This window comes from Silurus aristotelis (genome assembly GCF_946808225.1).
Source record: "Silurus aristotelis genome assembly, chromosome: 8".
Classification (NCBI taxonomy): Eukaryota; Metazoa; Chordata; class Actinopteri; order Siluriformes; family Siluridae; genus Silurus; species Silurus aristotelis.
In genome coordinates, this window is record NC_139581.1 from 25,228,108 (window position 1) to 25,246,411 (window position 18,304).

The 18,304-nt window shown below is 40.6% G+C and overlaps 1 protein-coding gene across 13 annotated transcripts in view; it reads left to right on the plus strand.

Annotated features, from left to right (window-relative positions):
* The window catches only part of synrg (synergin, gamma), a 49,251-nt gene that overhangs the window by 5,824 nt on the left and 25,123 nt on the right, over nt 1-18,304 (plus strand). For 5 of the 13 annotated variants that reach the window (XM_083548842.1, XM_083548843.1, XM_083548833.1 and 2 more), the window contains exons 4-14: nt 133-260; nt 349-454; nt 566-677; nt 1,175-1,465; nt 4,011-4,085; nt 4,171-4,367; nt 7,108-7,317; nt 8,691-8,818; nt 11,845-11,963; nt 12,155-12,217; nt 15,264-16,055. In XM_083548842.1, coding sequence (XP_083404968.1) covers nt 133-260; nt 349-454; nt 566-677; nt 1,175-1,465; nt 4,011-4,085; nt 4,171-4,367; nt 7,108-7,317; nt 8,691-8,818; nt 11,845-11,963; nt 12,155-12,217; nt 15,264-16,055 — 2,221 coding nt within the window. Of the gene's footprint in view, nt 1-132; nt 261-348; nt 455-565; nt 678-1,174; nt 1,466-2,004; nt 2,281-4,007; nt 4,086-4,170; nt 4,368-7,107; nt 7,318-8,690; nt 8,819-11,844; nt 11,964-12,154; nt 12,218-15,263; nt 16,056-18,304 lie in introns of all 13 variants that reach the window. The other 8 variants (XM_083548832.1, XM_083548838.1, XM_083548840.1 and 5 more) reach the window with 4 other exon arrangements.

Here is an 18,304-nt window from a genome sequence, read left to right on the forward strand (position 1 = left end):
CTCTCTCTCTCTCTCTCTCTCTCTCTCTCTCTCTCTCTCTCTCTCTCTCTCTCTCTAAAAACTGCATTTAATTGATTTGATCTTAACTTGTTACATCTGGAAATAACGCCTGAGCCACATTGTGTGTTGCAGGGTGGCATGGCCATGGGGATGCAGGCACCAGGTATGCAGTTTATGGGTCAGCCTCAGTTTATGGGAATGAGAGCAGCGGGGCCACAGTACCCTGCCGACCTGCAGAAACAGATGGCTGAAGAGCATCAGTGAGTGTTTTTAGTGTCACACCGCACAGCCAGAATGTGTTGCAAAGCCCCCCACTTATTTTGTTTTCGGTTGTACGTGTTCATACAGAAAGCGCTTGGAGCAGCAGCAGCGCATGTTAGAAGAAGATCGGAAGAGAAGACAGTTTGAAGAGCAGAAACAGAAACTGCGTCTCCTGAGCAGCGTCAAACCTAAAGTGAGATGAGAGAATCTTTATTTAGAGGTTACATACTTTAAGCAAATTTTATTACGTAGTAAGCATTAGTAATTCTGTTTAATATTGACCTGATTGCTGTTTCATGTACAGACTGGAGAGAAGAGTCGAGATGATGCGCTGGAAGCCATAAAAGGGAATTTAGATGGCTTCAGCAGAGATGCAAAGATGCATCCCACTCCATCTTCTCAATCTAAGAAACCAGGTACCCCCCCCCCCCACACACACACACACACACACACACACACACACACACACACACACGCTGATTACAACAGACTTTAAAATCCTTGTGATTGACAAATGCATTGCTACTTCATAAGTTTATTATGCGGTAAAGAAGCCTAAAGAGACACGTCTATGGGACAGGTTAGCGCTTGTCATTCTGTTTAAATCTGTCTTGTCTTTCCTGGGTTTTTTTTTTCCCATAAATCTATGTAGTGGATTTTCTGTTCTCATGATCTCCTTGTAGTAACTCTTATTTTATAAGAATAAATAACTTGTTAGTATTTATTTTCCACTTGTTCTTTGTCCTGTGTCTTATTATTATTTATAATATTATAATCTTTTAATTTAAAGTCCATTCATTAAAATGAAGAATTTACCCCATCCTGTTTCCTGTGCCACTGTAGCTCATCCATCAAACCCACCATGTGTGCTGCGTGTTGTGCTGTTTTACCATTTTGTTCGTTGTTTTCGCAGACTCATCGCCATCTCACTCCTCTGTCCCACCACACTCGCTCTCCCCTGCTTTCGCAGAGGATGATGATGAATTTAGTGACTTTATACAGGGCCCTGTTGAGGCCTCCTTTTCGAGTTCTTCCCTCCCTTTGCCCTCCTTTTCCTCGGTTGCCAATAAGTCCGCTTTAGAGGCAGGAGCTGGGCAGCAGCCCTGTTCCAGCCCTCTCCCCTTTTCCCCTGCTCACTCTCTGAACACACTCACTGTCCCTCACCACTCTTCTGTCATCTCCAGCTCCCAATCTACATTCCAAGGTAACTGCTGTCTCATTCTCTATTTTTACTTTCTTCATCAGTCATTCTCATTAGTGCTTGAAATGTGTGTGTTTTTTGACTGTGACCGGCAACATTAAGATGTGACATTGACACACACATACAAATCGCATCATTTATTTCTGCAATGTTGTGCAGGAGTAGACGTGTGTTACTGTCTAATGCGCTGTGTTACTGTCTAATGTCAGTGTTGTGGAACATAAAGTTCTCACTGAGACATTTGACTCCTCCTGGAGCCCACAGTCACAGCAGCTCCGTGCACAGGAATAGATTTGGCTTAATTCATTTATAAATCCTATCTACTAATATTGTAAAGTGCTTAACTTGGCCATCCTGCAGTTCCAATCTAAAACTTTTCGGATATTATAAGTTGCATATCTTTTTAGTGGTGTTTTTAGGCCATTATTTATAGTACTTTCAGCTAAGGTTAGAACTAAGCAGAATGTTATCAGTGATAAAACATAGAGAGGATGCTTTCAGCTCCACTGGTAACTCCAGCAGTTAATTGCCCTGCTCTTCAGGCCCATCTCTGGAGGAGAAGCTCTTCTCCTCATGCGATCTAAAAGCTGATAAGAAGGCTCAGGTCAACTTTAAACCCAACAAGGCCCTCTTTGAACTGGCTCCCAGAGCTCAGGTATCAGTACGCTTCCAGAGTAGCTTAAAAGCTCGCAACTGGGCCCAGTGCTCCGATGACCTCAGCGCTGCCTTCATGGTGGAGAAGACTCCTGAGCCTCCAACTGCTTCTCCGGCTCCCAAAGCAGCAGAAGCTCACCCCGATCAGACATCAAGTGCTAGTGGTGAGAGCAGAGTAGATTATTTAGCTCACACCTGTCCTTCAAACTCGACGACATTCAACTTGCAGCTGTGCTCTCAGTCTTTCTCGCTCTACTAATCATAAGATGCTTCTGCAAATGATTTTTGAGTATGCGTTTCCCATGAGGCGCTTCTCTTATTTACAATCACCAGGGCATGCATATGTTTTAATTATACTCCATGCATAAACAAACCTAATTTCCTACTAATCGAATTCCAGTGTTCAAGAAGACTCTTAGATATAACAGGGCTGGATGTGCTGTTAAAGGAAAATAATAAATGATTTTGTTATTCAATAATCAGTTATTCTTAATAATGGCACATCATTTATACAATTTATTCTTTTATACCAAAGGTTGACCGATTCATTAGTTTTTCCGATTAATCGGGACCGATAGTTGATTGCCGGAACTATCTGCTTCAGCAAAAATCCATACCGATTTTTCCGGGTTGCGTTATACCGCACGAGAGCAGCCTCTAGAGGTGAATCACCGACCCCAGATGGTGTTCATTTGAAATGTCTTTTTTAATTATTATTATTAATTTTGAATTTTTATTTTATTTCATTTAGCACATTTTAATGCTTCAGCACTGTTTTAAATTATTATTATTAAATATTATTTAAATTTATTTTAAACAAGTACCTATTTAAAAAAACTAGTTGATCAATTGTTTATTAGCAAGTACGATCCAACCTAGCTATCAGTATCGGTAAATTCCACTATCGGTCGACCTCTATTTTATACCACAGCGGTTTGAGAAATACGTTTTCTATTTATTACAGAACGACACTGCAGCTTGTTCAAGAAAAACCATATAGCACCAAATTCTCTGGCCTTGGGACTTTTGTTTTCAGAAAGCATATCGACTGTTATAAAGCACTGACACTGGAGACTTTGGTGTGTTTACAGAGATGTTATCATTGCATGTGGAGTGTATTAGAATGGATTATGAATTGGATACATTTTTTATTTTTTTTTAATACTTATCAAATCTAAGACTTTTACAGTGCTGTGGTATATTAATATTTAAAAGACGTGCCAAAGACAATCTGTTTTGCAGGGAATCTGACATCTAAAAGAAATAAACAAGTTCAGCCACGTTTCCCAACGTATTGACTGCATGGTTTCTCACACTATATGAAACAAACCAATTTTTTCTCCTCCAGCACAGGGAGTGTTTCTTTCTTTAAGCCCATTCTCTTTAGAGAAGCCTGACACCTGTTCTGTTAACAGTGTGGAGAGATGGACACCCCCTGGAGATCCAGTGGTGGTTCAGCTGCTCACACTGGGTTCTCTCTCTGCATTGCTGGTCTTCTCGTGCTTGCCAGGGTTTCTAGGGGTTGCACCAATCGATTGTTTCTTTGTCTTATAACAACTAAACTAACATGACAATGAAAATCTTTTACACTGATATGAAGCATGAGGATCCTGTGGATGACTGACAGCTGTTCTCATTCTGACTGGGTTTTCCAATGGCTGGTTCTCAAAACCATTTTTACTTACATGAAAGAAATGTAAGTGTTCAGTTTAAGAACAACTACTTAATTAGTGCTCTCTGGGAGAGTCTCGTTCTCCAATGAAGTGCTTACTAAAGAATCCAGCATCAGCTGGAACATCTGTGCTAAGCACAGCAGGAGGCACAATAAACAGCATGCTTAGTTTAAGATTCTGTTCCCATGTCTTACTGTGCATCATTCTCTTATCACAAGCAGGTGTTGGTGTCTATCCACAACAAGAAATGCAGAACTTGTTGCCAGCTTGGCTCTACAATGACTCTCTTGTTCCAGGTAATTAGAAACCGAGTCCATTTCCTGTCTAAGTATCTATTTTTTAAGAATATTTTGTTAAGCTTTGTGTGTTTGTTTTCCACAGAGATGTTCAAGAAGGTTCTGGAGTTAACAATGACTCCAGCAGGCATTGACACAGCCAAACTCTACCCCATTCTTATGTCATCCGGGCTCCCCCGAGAGGCCCTGGGGCAGATCTGGGGCTCAGCTAATCGCACCACACCGGGCAAGCTGACCAAGGAGGAGCTGTACACTGTGCTGGCTTTGATCGGAGTAGCACAGGTAACATATAAATGAGAAACATTGTTTTAAAGCATGAAAAGCAATGTGTGGATGTGTTGTGTCAGGCTGTATTTTTAACACAGGTGTACAAGGCTGACAGGGTGTGTTAGCTTTTAATCCTGGGACATGATTTCACCCAGCACAGTCTAAACAAGTCCAGTGTTGTTGTTATCTCAGCTGTTACCATGGGTTGCTGAAGTGTAAAAAATGCATAGTTAAGCCATAGACCCTGTGCAATGGCATCTTAGAAGCCATAAATGAGCATATACATTCAAGCAATTCTGCAGATTGCATTTACATGCAGTGGAGAGTCATCAGGACTGCTTCCTATGTACCGTATTTTTCGGCCTATAAGCCGCCTTTTTCCCAGGTTTTGAACCCTGCGGCTTAGACAATGAAGCGGCTAATTGATAGATTTTTCCTGGGTTTTTTCTGGTTTCACAAACTTCAAGCCAAAAAACTAATAGACATAACATTAGACCAATGAAATTTCCGAATGGAAACGAAAAAACACACTTCAGCTGTGTTCTGAGCTGCACGGCATCGGGAGAAAAACTTTCACCGGTGTTGATTTTTAAACACATGACGATGCCAAAAGATAAACTCTCAAGAGAAATAGTTGTGAAAGGAGGGAGGAAGACAGTAAACAATGACTTTCTTGGTCGGCTACTGTTTAGATACAAGCCGTGTAGCGCGTTGAGTCTGGGTGAAGGGAGAGCTCACTAACTCCAGTTACAACAGAAATCATATAAGCACAGACAGATTTCCTAAACTCGTGCTTTTTTATTTTTCGTGGCAACAGCGTTACGGGTTAGTCAAAGAAACTTAGAAATGAGCATCAGAAAATAATAAGGACATATTCCTCAGCCTTGCACACATGCAGTATCACCGGAAGAATGCAGTGACGTGCTATTCCCAAAATGCCGCTCTGCTCTTAAAGGAGCCACAACGTATTTCACCCGTTACACCGTGTAACAGACACTGTCTTTCTTTAAAGCCTGTGTAAAGTTCATTAGTTTCAGTGTAGACAGGTGCGGCTTATTTATGTTTAAAATAAAAATCTTTGTAAAATTCAGTGCGGCTTATATATGGGTGCACTTAGTAGTCCGGAAATTACGGTACAATGGAAAATGTCTTTTGGCACACCGACTTATGAAGTTCTATGTGACTTGAAACCTTTTTCATGAGTTTGTTTTAAATTACTTCCAATAGTCTATTCTCTCTGTTTCATAGCCAGGGTGAAAAAAAAAAATCTGCATTGAGGCCTTCAGAATCAACAGTGTGGGAGTGGGTAGCTTCAAATACGTGAGAATAAAGCTGTTGTTTAACCAATTGGTTTTCGAGTTATCTACATCGGGGCCATCCAGCAAGCCTACCTCAATGTTGGCATTTTCTCATGGGAGGGTCAGAGAATGCACTAGTCGGCGCTAGCAAACCACATCAAACTGCAAAAGCTAAAATATAAGTGAAAAGAGACTTGAATTGTGTTCATAAGGTTTCTCGTTTAAGTACTAGCGTGCATTCTCACTGCATGAGAGACCTGTCTGTGATGCAGCGCTCTGTTAAACTGCGTTTCTCTAGAATGTTGATGGTTTCTACAGCCGTGGTGTCATAATGATGGTGTTAGGAGGTGGATTAACTCAGGAAGGACACAACTAAAGGCCCCGTGCGTGAACTGCGCAGCCTGCCACTGAGTTTCGAAATATTTTATCACTACATGCCTGCTGTTTGAATTGATTTAATTCCTCCTTTTGTATTCTAGTGTATTGTCTTAGCAATGTCTGCAACTATGTGGTTGATCTATGCCATTGTCATGCACAGAAGGGTTCCTGGCTGCTTTTTTTTACTATCTGCTGCTTTATTCAGTGTCACTGTTAACGTAAAAGTACCCCAAAGCTGCTGTGGTGTGTAAAAAAAAAATAAAAATAAAAATGAAATTTAGTTTGCTTTATTCAGTATCACAATTCGAAAGTTCTACTGTGGTTTGATTTTGCATTATGGCTTGTTTGCATAATTAATATTTGCTGAAGTGCACATTACAAGTACAATAGTACAGTGAGTACATTAAGTCTTACAATACAGACAAATGAAGTCTGTGATTTTCCTTTATTTTTTATTTTTTTGCCTGGAGTTATAGGGTGGGTGTGTGTGTGTGTGTGTGTGTGTGTGTGTGTGTGTGTGTGTGTGTGTGTGTGTGTGTGTGTGTGTGAGTGCTTGTATGCATGTAGATAGGCAAGGCAACAATTGCCTGATGAATGCTTTCTAATCTCCTTGAGCCCAAACACATCAGTTGCCCCCTGGGGTTGGGCACAGCTAGCAGTAATATGTGGCTTCCACAATAAGCAGGATATTTTATTTAATTTGTTTTGTAATGCAAATGTTCATCTTTAGGCAGCTCGGAGTGGGGGATTGTGCAACAAGTAATGGATGAATAAAAATACAATTTGACTTTAATGAAATGTCTGCTTCTGGTGAAGAGTGACGTGGGCCCAGGGTTTAAGGAGATGGAAAATTTGTTTGCTCTGGACGTGAGTGCCAAACGCTGGATAACGCAGTTCTGCATTATATCAAATACTTGCCTGCAAAGCTTGTTTCAATAATAAGATAAAAGATTTCTGTCTGTTTCATGACCAGCTTTAATTGTCAGTTTGATGACTCTTACAGTGCAGTGTTGTGTATATATTTTTAAATGAGGGGTTAGTGAGAGATATATTGTCTCTCTTATGTTCTTTTGTTTCAGAGTGGGCTTCCATCAATGAGCCTGGACATCCTGAGTCAGTTTCCTACCCCTCCAGTACCCAACTTGCCTGCTATGACTATGACTATGCCGGCCGTCCTGACGCACCCGCAGCCGATAATGCACCCTGCCGCACCTCCCGTCATGCCCATGACTTCCAACTCACTGGCACAACCTTCTAACAGCTTCATCGCCAACTTTCCTCCTGTCCAGGTAATGTGCTTAAATGCATGCATGACTGCTGTAGTGTACACAGACCTCAAAGCATCAAGCATCAATAGTTTGCATAAGAGTTTAGTTCCAGTATCAAAACAGCTTCACATTCTGATCACTGGATGTTCAACATGCACCTCAATGCAAAGAAACTCTAAGGATTTGAGAATGAGAGTTGTTGCTCTCCACAAAGATGCCCAGGCTATAAGAAGATCAGTAACACCCTGAAACTGAGTTACAGTACAGTGACCAGGTCATACAGAGGTTTTCCAAGACGGGCTTCACTCGGAACAGACCTCACAAGGGTCCATCAAAGAAGTCGAGTCCTCATGCTGTGCGTCAAATGCAGAAGCTGCTTCAAAAACAGACGCATGAGTGCTGCAGCATTGCTTTAGAGGGTGCAGAAACGGAAGGTCCGCTTGTCAGTGCTCAGACCGTACACCTATGTTTTTTATGGCCGTCGTCCCAGAAGGAGCCTCTTCTGAAGCTGGCTCACAAGAAAACACACAAACAGTTTACTGAAGTTGACATGTCCAAGAGCATGAATTACTGGAACCAGGTCCTGCAGTCTGATGAGACTAAGATAAACTTGTTTGGCTCAGATGGTGTCCAGCATGTGTGGAGACGCGCTGGTGACGAATACCAAGAAAATTGTGTCTTGCCTACAGTCAAGCATGGGGGTGGAAGCATCATGGTTTGGGGCTGCATGAGTGCTGCTGCTACTGAGGAGCTGCAGTTTATTGAGGGAAACATGGAATCTAACATTTGCTGTGACGTTCTGAAGCAGAACATGATGCCCCCCTTCAGAAACTGAACAGCAGTTTTCCAACATAATAACGACCCCAAACACACCAACTGCCTTGCTGAAGGTGATGGAATGGCCAAGTATGTCTCCATACCTGAACCCTATTGAGCACCTGTGGAGCATCTTTAAGTGGAAGGTGAAGAAGCGCCATGTGTCTAACATCCAGCAGCTACGTGATGTCATTATGGAGGAGTGGAAGGGGATCCCAGCAACAACCTTTGCAGCTCTGGTAATTTCCATGCCCAGGAGGATTAAAGCAGTGCTGGATAACAGTGGTGTTCACACAAAATATTTACACTTTGCACACAGTTTTGACATGTTCACTTATCGTGTACTCACTTTTGTTGCCAGTTATTTAGACGATAGTTGCTGTATGTTGTTATTTTTAGAGGACAGTAAATCTGGGTTAGGATTAGGGTTAGAGTTAGGGGTGTACTTACTTTTGTGATTTGTGTCACGTCAGATTTATACTACCAGTCTCATACCTTATCCTGATCCGAGCTTTTTTCTCCGGTTTTCCACTTTGAGGCATAAAAAGCTGATGTACTTTTATATTGGTCTACTCCAGGGCGCCAAAGTGGATGATGATGATTTTCAGGACTTTCAGGAGGCTCCAAAAGCTGGAGATGATTCATTCACAGATTTCCAAGGAGAGACGGGTGGACCATTCCCCACCGTAACCTCCTCTCAAAGCAGGTACAAGAAATAATTACAATGAAGATTGATGACTCCTTGTAAAGGATATGGACATGTTGAGTTCCTTCACAGTGTACTTTTACATTGAGCAGAAATCTTAATCATACACTTTTGTTTCTGCAAAGCTTTTGCTGGCAATTAGATTTTTTTTTTAGCTTCTTGTCTTTATAGGGTAATGATATATTCATCATCAGACATCATTCAAGACCCTCCATACATTTTCAACAGGAAGTTAGGAGATTGGCTAGAACATGCAAGATGCAGGGGATGCATCTATTTTGTCCTTTCCTCCAGTCAGATACAGGTTAAGGGCCCAAGAGTGGCAGCTTGACAATACCGGGGCTTGAACCCCTGACCTTCCAATCAGTAACTCAGCACCCTTACCACTGAGCTACCACTCCCCTATATCATGCTCCCATCTTCATGAATCACTGTGGGTATGGTATTTGGATTTGGGTATTAGCTTAATTTAACAAGACAAGTTCATTTAGTTCAATTTAGTTCAATGGTATGTGTATAGTGCTTTTAACAATAGACCTTGGACATTAGACACGGTCCCAAAGTAGCTTTACAAAAATAAATACATTGTAACATTATAAAATTAGAATTATGACGTTTTTCAGATTTTTTTTTTTTTCTCAGTTTTCAGATTCAGTTTTATAAAATACCGTATTTTCCGGACTATAAGCCGCTACCTTTTTCCCACTTTTTGAACCCCGCGGCTTAAACAATGAAGCGGCATATTTATGGGTTTTTCCCAGTTTCACAAGCTCCATGCCAAAAAACTGAGCCCCATAACATTAGACCAATGAAACTCTTTATATTAAATCAGATGCGCTCCCACTGAATCGGGCCGCACCACATCATAAATATGGATGATGTTCCTCTGACGTTTGACCTGCAGCTCACTCGGACTGTCAACAGGAAATGCGAATCATTCGTCACGCTGAAAACAACCGGGCATGAAAACACACACTTTACCTGTGTTCTGAGCTGCACAGCATCGGGAGAAAAGCTTGACCGATGGTGATTTTTAAACGCACAACGATGCCAAAAAAAAAAATCCTGAGTGAAGTTGTTGTGAAAGGAAGGAGGAAGACAGTGAACAATGACTTTCTTGGTAGGCTGCTGTTTAGATACAAGTCGTGTAACAGACACTGTCTTTCATTAAAGCCTGTGTAAAGTTCATTAGTTTCAGTGTAGACATTGAAATGTTCAAAATAAAAATCTTTGTCAAATTTGGTGGGTGCGGCTTATATATGGGTGCGCTTTATAGTCCGGAAATTACGGTACATTATTACAGACCAGTTCTGATTTGTCTTAATGCTGCTCATAATTTAGAGAGTTCTATGTGTTTGGTGTTAGATCAGAGTGTATTACAGTGCAGTTCCCACTCTTTTCGAATGATTTCTTACTACATTTATTCATTCCTTATCTGAAATCCAAGTGCTTTATAAAGTCAGTGTGATGCATCTGTCTGAGGATGGACACCTGCCTTTTCTCAAAACAAATGTACTGTAATGTACTGACAGGAATGTTGAAATTCATTGTCTATAGCTCTGTAGCTTTTCCTATTTATTGTTTTCCCCTTAGAAGAATTAAATCTTGTCTAATGTCACAAGTTCCAAAACACCTAGTGTTTTATGGTTTTTGAGACATGTGCATATTCCTTTTGTTTATATACAATAAACTAGTTAACAAATAAAAAAAAACTCTCCATGAATTGGACAGTGGATAAATGAGGGTAAGTTCTGTTAAAAGATGAGTCCATATTTAGCAGGTTTGGCCCTAACTGAAAAACTGATGTTAGATGGAGAACAGAGGAGAAGATGATAGCAGACTGCCTCACACCCGCAGTCAAACATGGAGATAGAAGCTTAATGGTTTGGTATTTGGTTTTGGAGCAGGGAAGGTTGGAGACATTCCAGGTAAAAGGAAAACTGAACCAACATGGCTACCATTCCATACTTCAACTCCATACAGTGCCGTCCGGACTGCAACTAATTGGAACCGACGTTACCATACAACAAAACAATGACTTGAAGCATATGTTCAAGATCTGTAAATGTTATTTAAAGAGCAAATAGTTGGCTGGAGTGTTAGCTATTATGGAATGGCCTGCCTAGTCATTGCACCTAAATCCTATTGAACTGTTTTGAGATTAATTGGATCGCAAGGTCAGTAATAAATCTTCAACTAGTGAAGAACATAGTTGGAACAGAAATTTTACCGAGGCAGGACAAAGCATTTCAGCTGAATTTTTGGAAAATGTAACTGTCTGGATAACAAGAAGTGTGTAAAACTGTTATTCATGCAAAGGAAGGATTTTTCAACAAAAATACAGTGTAACATTTGTACATTTATATAATGGTTTGATCAAAGTAACCGGACTTCAGACCATTACATTACCTAGTTTGTATTAAATAAATAAGGAACAAGCATATGTGTCTCAAAAATCATAACACTGTGTTTCCAAACATTTGATAGGCTCTGTATTAGTGCAATTTGCTTTTATATGTTTATATTGTACTTGTTCATCTATATGTTTATATTGATTAATACACCATCACAAGAAATGTGTAAATCTCAAGTGGGTATATGCACCTGGGTGTATATTAAATGACCAAGACAAGAATGTTGATTTCTTATTATTATATTAGAACTGCATCAGTTTAGTTGTTAGAATAAACATCAATCCACTGCTGTTTAGTCATGTTGCATCAGTTACTAATGAGAATTAGTTTCTGCTCAGTGAGTGTATTAGAGAATCAGATAGTGGCCACTCAGTAATATCATTTCATAATCCATCAGGAAGACTAAATAAGATTTGGCATCTTTTCTAACAAACCCATTTCAATAAGCAGCTCATTAGCTTGTCCAGTTTCTAAACTGCAGAGATCCTGTTTTTTTATATCAGGCAACAGGAAATGAACAGGCTTTTCTATTCTCTACAGTCCCTACAGAGCTGCTCCCTAATTTAAGAATGGGTTGGTGGCAACCTCAATATGTGTGTGTATGTTTTGCAGCATTTCAGCCATGCTGACTCCTGTGACTGGCTCTACATCCTCTTCTACCTCTGATAAATATGCAGTGTTCAAACACATGTCAGTGGAACATCCCACAGAATCCACACCCCCTGTCTCAGGTACACACTCGCACACACTGACACCATCTCTGTATTCCACTTTTAGCTTTATAATGCTTTGACTACTACTAGTCAAGCAAATGGTCTCTGATTTATTAAGTGTTGCTTTATTCTTGTTACAATTAGTATATTTAATATATGTATACTTGTGAAGTATTGATCTCCTGAAGGTTTACTTGAACTTGATTTAGATCTTGGGGACAAATACAGTGTGTTCAGAGAGCTGGAGCCGGCGTCAGACCGAAAGCCAGTTGGTAAGCATATTCCAGTTTTACCTACTGTATACACAGCACCTTCATATCATGGCCTGCAATTATACATTTCTGCGGAGAGTGGATTAAGGATAATTAAGGATTGATTGAAATAATGCTTAAGCCTGAATAGCATTAGGTTGTGGATTAAACTAACATTCTGAGGCATTTTATATACACTGCTCAAAAAAATAAAGGGAACACTTAAACAACACATCCTAGATCTAAATGAATACAATTTTCTTATGAAATACTTTGTTCTTTACATAGTTGAATGGGCTGACAACAAAAACACACAAACATTATCAATGAAAATCAAATTTATTAACCCATGGAGGTCTGGATTTGGAGTCACACTCAAAACTGAAGTGGAAAAACACACTACAGGCTGATCCAACTTTGATGTAATGTCACAATGAGGCTCAGTACTGTGTGTGGCCTCCACGTGCCTGTATGACCTCCCTACAATGCCTGGGTATGCTCCTGATGAGGTGGCGGATGGTCTCCTGAGGGATCTCCTCCCAGACCTGGACTGAAGCATTCGCCAACTCCTGGACAGTCTGTGGTGCAATGTAGCGTTGGTGGATGGAGCGAGACATGATGTCCCAGATGTGCTCAATTGGATTCAGGTGTGGGGAACGGGCGGGCCAGTCCATAGCATCAATGCCTTCGTCTTGCAAGAACTGCTGACACACTCCAGCCACATGAGGTCTAGCATTGTCTTGCATTAGGAGGAACCCAGGGCCAACCGCACCGGCATATGGTCTCACAAGGGGTCTGAGGATCTCATCTCGGTACCTAATGGCAGTCAGGCTACCTCTGGCAAGCACATGGAGGGCTGTGCAGCCCTCCAAAGAAATGCCACCCCACACTATTACTGACCCACTGCTAAACCGGTCATGCTGGAGGATGTTGCAGGCAGCAGAACGTTCTCCACGGCGTCTCCAGACTCTGTCACGTGCTCGGTGTGAACCTACTTTCAGCCGTGAAGAGCACAGGGTGCCAGTGGCGAATTTGCCAATCTTGGTGTCCTTGGTATCCTGTGGACGTCGGCCCTCATCCCACCCTCATGGAGTCTGTTTCAGACCGTTTGAGCAGACACATGCACATTTGTGGCCTGTTGGAGGTAATTTTGCAGGGCTCTGGCAGTGCTCCTCCTGTTCCTCCTTGCACAAAGGTGGAGGTAGCGGTCCTGCTGCTGGGTTGTTGCCCTCCTACGGCCTCCTCCACGTCTCCTGATGTATTGGCCTGTCTCTTGGTAGCGCCTCCATGCTCTGGACACTACGCTGAAAGACACAGCAAACCTCCTTGCCACAGCTCGCATTGATGTGCCATCCCGGATGAGCTGCACTACCTGAGCCACTTGTGTGGGTTGTAGACTTCTTCTCATGCTACCACTAGAGTGAAAGCACCGTCAACATTCAAAAGTGACTAAAACATCAGCCAGAAAGCATAGGAACAGAGATGTGGTCTGTGGTCACCACCTGCAGAACCACTCCTTTATTGGGGGGGGTGTCTTGCTAATTGCCTATAATTTCCACCTGTTTTTTATTCCATTTGCACAACAGCATGTGAAATTGATTGTCCATCAGTGTTGCTTTCTAAATAGGCAGTTTGATTTCACAGAAGTGTGATTGACTTGGAGTTACATTGTGTTGTTTAAGTGTTCCCATTTATTTTTTGAGCAGTGTATATCTAAGACATGGCCTGATTACATTAGCAAGCAACAAAAAATAAATAAAATAAATAAAGCAGAGAAAAAACCTTCTGTATATATATTATTTAGGTAACATAAGTGAATATATAAATAATTGTTAATCAGTGCATAATGTTGGCATTTTATGTTCTCTTTAACACCCAAAGCATCTGAATGTTGAGCATGCATGAACATACCGTGGTTCTTCTTCTGAATGTTTAGTACAATCTATAATAACAATTTATAACAATAATTAGTTCAATTTGATTAGTGATGAAAGCATATGAACACAGTGTCTCTATAGACCAGTTTAGTATAAAGTAATAGCGTAGGGAAAACCAATGCATGAATGCAATGGTTTGCAAATGTAATAAACCTCTATTTAACTCACAATAAAAAAATGAAAACGTCTAAAGTTTAAATCAACGAAACTTCGATTTCATGGAAAATGTTGCAATAAAGGTAACTACTATTTTACATGAAGTGTTATGTACCGGTTGATTAATCGCATATCAGCGAGTACGAGTCAATCTAGCTAACGGTAAAAATTCACTATCGGATGACCTTCAGTGTAAACATCGAAGCAGTGATTTTATATCAGTACATCAATTATTTTGATTAAATATGGGACTCGTTATTGAATATGTTACTGTTCTAACCCGTTAAAGTAGTCGTGGCTTTGAGTCAGCTTACATGTGATTGTGCCTACAGTTAAGTACGTTCATGCAGGTATATGTGTGTCCCTATCTTACTAGAACAGAATCCAATGGGAGCAACTCTGAACGCTCCAGTAAGTTAACAGTGGTGCTGGTCTCTTTTCCACAAATCTCTACTCAACTGTTTCCTTTTCCTTCACACTGAGTGTGTTTTGAAGCTTTGATGAGCAATTTTAAATTGAGCCCAGTAAAAAGGTTTAAACTTGCATACATTGAGAAGTGGAATTTTTTTCACTATGAGAGCTGAATGTGGTGTGAGAAGAAAGAGAGCCACATTTCTGTGAGGCATGATCTCCTAATGTCTCAGTGCATGTAATCTCAGTGTATATGTGCGAGCTTGGGGTGATTCTGTTGTGGGTGCTCTATTTTTTAGTTTTTTTCTTTCTTTTTTTGTGTTTTTTTTGCTGTGAGTCTCCTTGTGCTCCATCTGGAGTGTCTGATGTTCCCCAGGGCTGAAACTAAATTGCAATTTTTTGAGAATTGTAAAAAAAATAAAAAAAGTTAGGACAAATAATGCTTGAAAGCTCTGTAATTTGTATAATGTTGGCCAGTCTAGATCAGTAGAATTCTTTTCGCCACTATTGAGTGTCACAACACTTTTAAATTGTTTTCTTTTCTATTTTTTTTCCTTCTTCAGGGGAAGGTTTTGCTGATTTCAAGTCCGTTGGTGCCGATGACGGCTTCACCGACTTTAAAACCGCCAACAGCACTTCTCCACTAGACCCTCCAGACCAGGCCAAGACATTCCAACCTTCTTCTTTTCAAATTCCTTTTGGCTCCTCTCACTCCCTTTCACAATCTCAGACCCATCCAGCTTCTCTGGCACAACCCAAAAACCCTCTAAACATGTCAGACCTGGACCTCTTTTCCTCCATAGTTCCCCCTTCTATTGCTGACTCTAAAGCCACCACTCTTTCCATTTCCTCTTCCTCCACAGTGCCCTCGCTGCTCCTTCCTTCCACAGGCCCCAAACCGGACGACTTTGGTGACTTTGCACTCTTTGGCTCCTCCTCCTCCTCATCTTCGGCTTCTGAGGCAACTGCCTCGGCTCAGAAAGGACCTGGAGGAGGAGGCGCAGCGGGACAGGACGATTTTGCAGACTTCCTGTCATTTGGTAACCCCGGGAAGCAGCCGAACGAGAGCAGCAAGGAGAGCGATGGCTTTGCTGATTTTCAATCCTCAAAATTCCAAGAGAAGAGCTTGGTTGACAAGATGGCTGCCTTCAAGCAGACCAAGGAAGACTCTGCTTCGGTTAAGTCTTTGGACCTGCCCTCGATCGGAGGCAGCAGCGTGGGAAAAGACGACTCTGAGGACGCGCTCTCTGTGCAGCTGGACATGAAATTGTCAGACGTGGCTGGAGAGTTAAAGCATGGCGCATCTGACAGTTCACTGGACCTCCCAGGCCTGAACCATCAGCCCCCTGCCACAGGTGAGGAATTAGTACGCTTGCTGTGGTGAGACGTACACATACCAATACACACCCCACGCTCCGGTCAGGCCTTTTCACGGCCTTTTTACAGTCAGATCTCCAGCAGTATAGAGATGAGTAGTTTTTAGATTTGAGTGGCTAAATGTTTCTGACTTCTCGAAAGCTCGGCACATCGCATTTTATTATTTCATTCATCACTTTTAATTTATTCTGTGTATGTTTACATAATCAATCCATATTATTTTTAACAATTTGCATAATCAAGCCTCTATTTGAAGATTATCAGTATTAGTGATTGGCAGTGTTTTTTTTTCCCAAGATGTAGATTAAGCTTCATGTTAGGCTGAAGTGACAGTGGAGACAGTGGAAGCTAAAATTCTAGGCATAAACTCAATATCCTTCAAAATTATTAAGTACAATGAATCAGGTGACTGGCCCAGCTTTACGCAATGTCACAACCCACTGTTTCCCCCCAAGCCTATAATGTTTGCTCTTCTAAAAATGATGGTCAGTGACCTCTTATTAATAAAAACAACAAAAAAGACCTGTAGATGTACTACTGCTAGACAGAGATACAAATATGCTATTAGTCACGTGTCTATAAGATTTTTCCGTTTTATTTATTTATTTTTAAACAAAATTGTAGAATTCAGTTCATGTTATGTTAGGATAAGTTTATCACTTGGGTTGAGATGCCACACAGTATTTTTCACCTACCTGCCCTCATAAGTTGGGGATGGTTAGTTCTTAGTATTGTATAGATTATTCCAATGTGGTAAGATGGTCAGACGGGTTTTCAGTGTTAACCACAAAAAAACACATGAGCCAAATACAGTCTCAATTCATTTTACCCACATGAAATAGCCCACAGTACACTACTCATTATCACACTATGCACTATGGAGATCAGGATCTGAGTGTTCACACTGTTGTTTTTTTTGGACAAAACAACACATAATAATCATTATCCTGAGTCTCATGGGACATTTCAGATTGACATTTCTCTTTCCTCCATTTGTTAGTGAAGGAGTTCAGGATATTGTATGAAAATTATCATTATTATTTTTTGTTCTTTATTAGTAGTTATCCCAGTCTCTCAGAACCGTGATCCCACTACTTTCTTCATCACAAAAACACGTCCTTGTGTTTTATGACAGGATTTCCGAGTTACGGCAGAATATTTGTAATTTTTTCTTAATGGTTCACATGATCACTTCCAAGTGGTGATGCACAACAGTACAAAAACTTTCTATAGGTCTGTCCAAAAAATTACAGATTCTTTTTCAAGATCATTTTTAACCCTTTAATAAAATGTATGTATATATATATATATATATATATATATATATCCCTTTTTTTTTTTTTAATGCTGCTGACAATTATATCAAGTTAAACTACAAAAACACTAATACACAATCCTTATTTAATACCAAATATGATTAAACACTAATCCAGTCCTGGGGTTGGTGTAATTGTATTTTTACACTTTTCAAAAAACTTAATTGTAGCCACTCAACTATACAGTGAACCAGGCCTGAACCCTAATCACTGTTAATCCACAGAGGGCATCGTCACCTGAATTCAAATAATAGGACTCCTCTCAACTCTCTATCACTCTATCAATCATCATTCATTTCCAGAACATCTTACCCATCTTGTCTAGTTTTTATGCAGCATTACATCGTTTTAATTAACCCATAAGTCAGCCACAATATCAGCCCAATATCAGAAGACACTGGGGATAGAGTACAGATGCAGGTTTTCGGAAGTCTGCTGGATAGGGTTTAAAGGTAAATCGATTGAATTCTCTAATTGCCTTATTGTCACAGCCTGCTTGTGTTCAATTCCTTATTTTATCACTACACTAGGCCCATAAGAGGAGTCGCATCAATTCAGTGCTCGAAAATCAGAGCTTTTGTACATCATTGAACTCGACAGTGTTGTATGAAATTTGGTTATATGCCTTGTTATTTCTTTTTATTTATTTATTATTTATTTTTAATAAACTAAGCATTTGTTTTCCTGATGCAGACGTCTGGTTAACGAGCAGTTCCAGAGCTCAGGCATACCCATTTAGACTTATATAATACAAGTGGCCCGTGTTTAGTCGCTTTGCATTAAAGCAGGTGACACAGAATAAGGCTGCTGCTTCTAGATCCTGGGATTTAAACTCATTAACTTCTGGTCACTTCTCAGCTACTGCCCAGTATTGACTTTTCCAGCACTTTGCTTTAAGCTCTGGATATCTT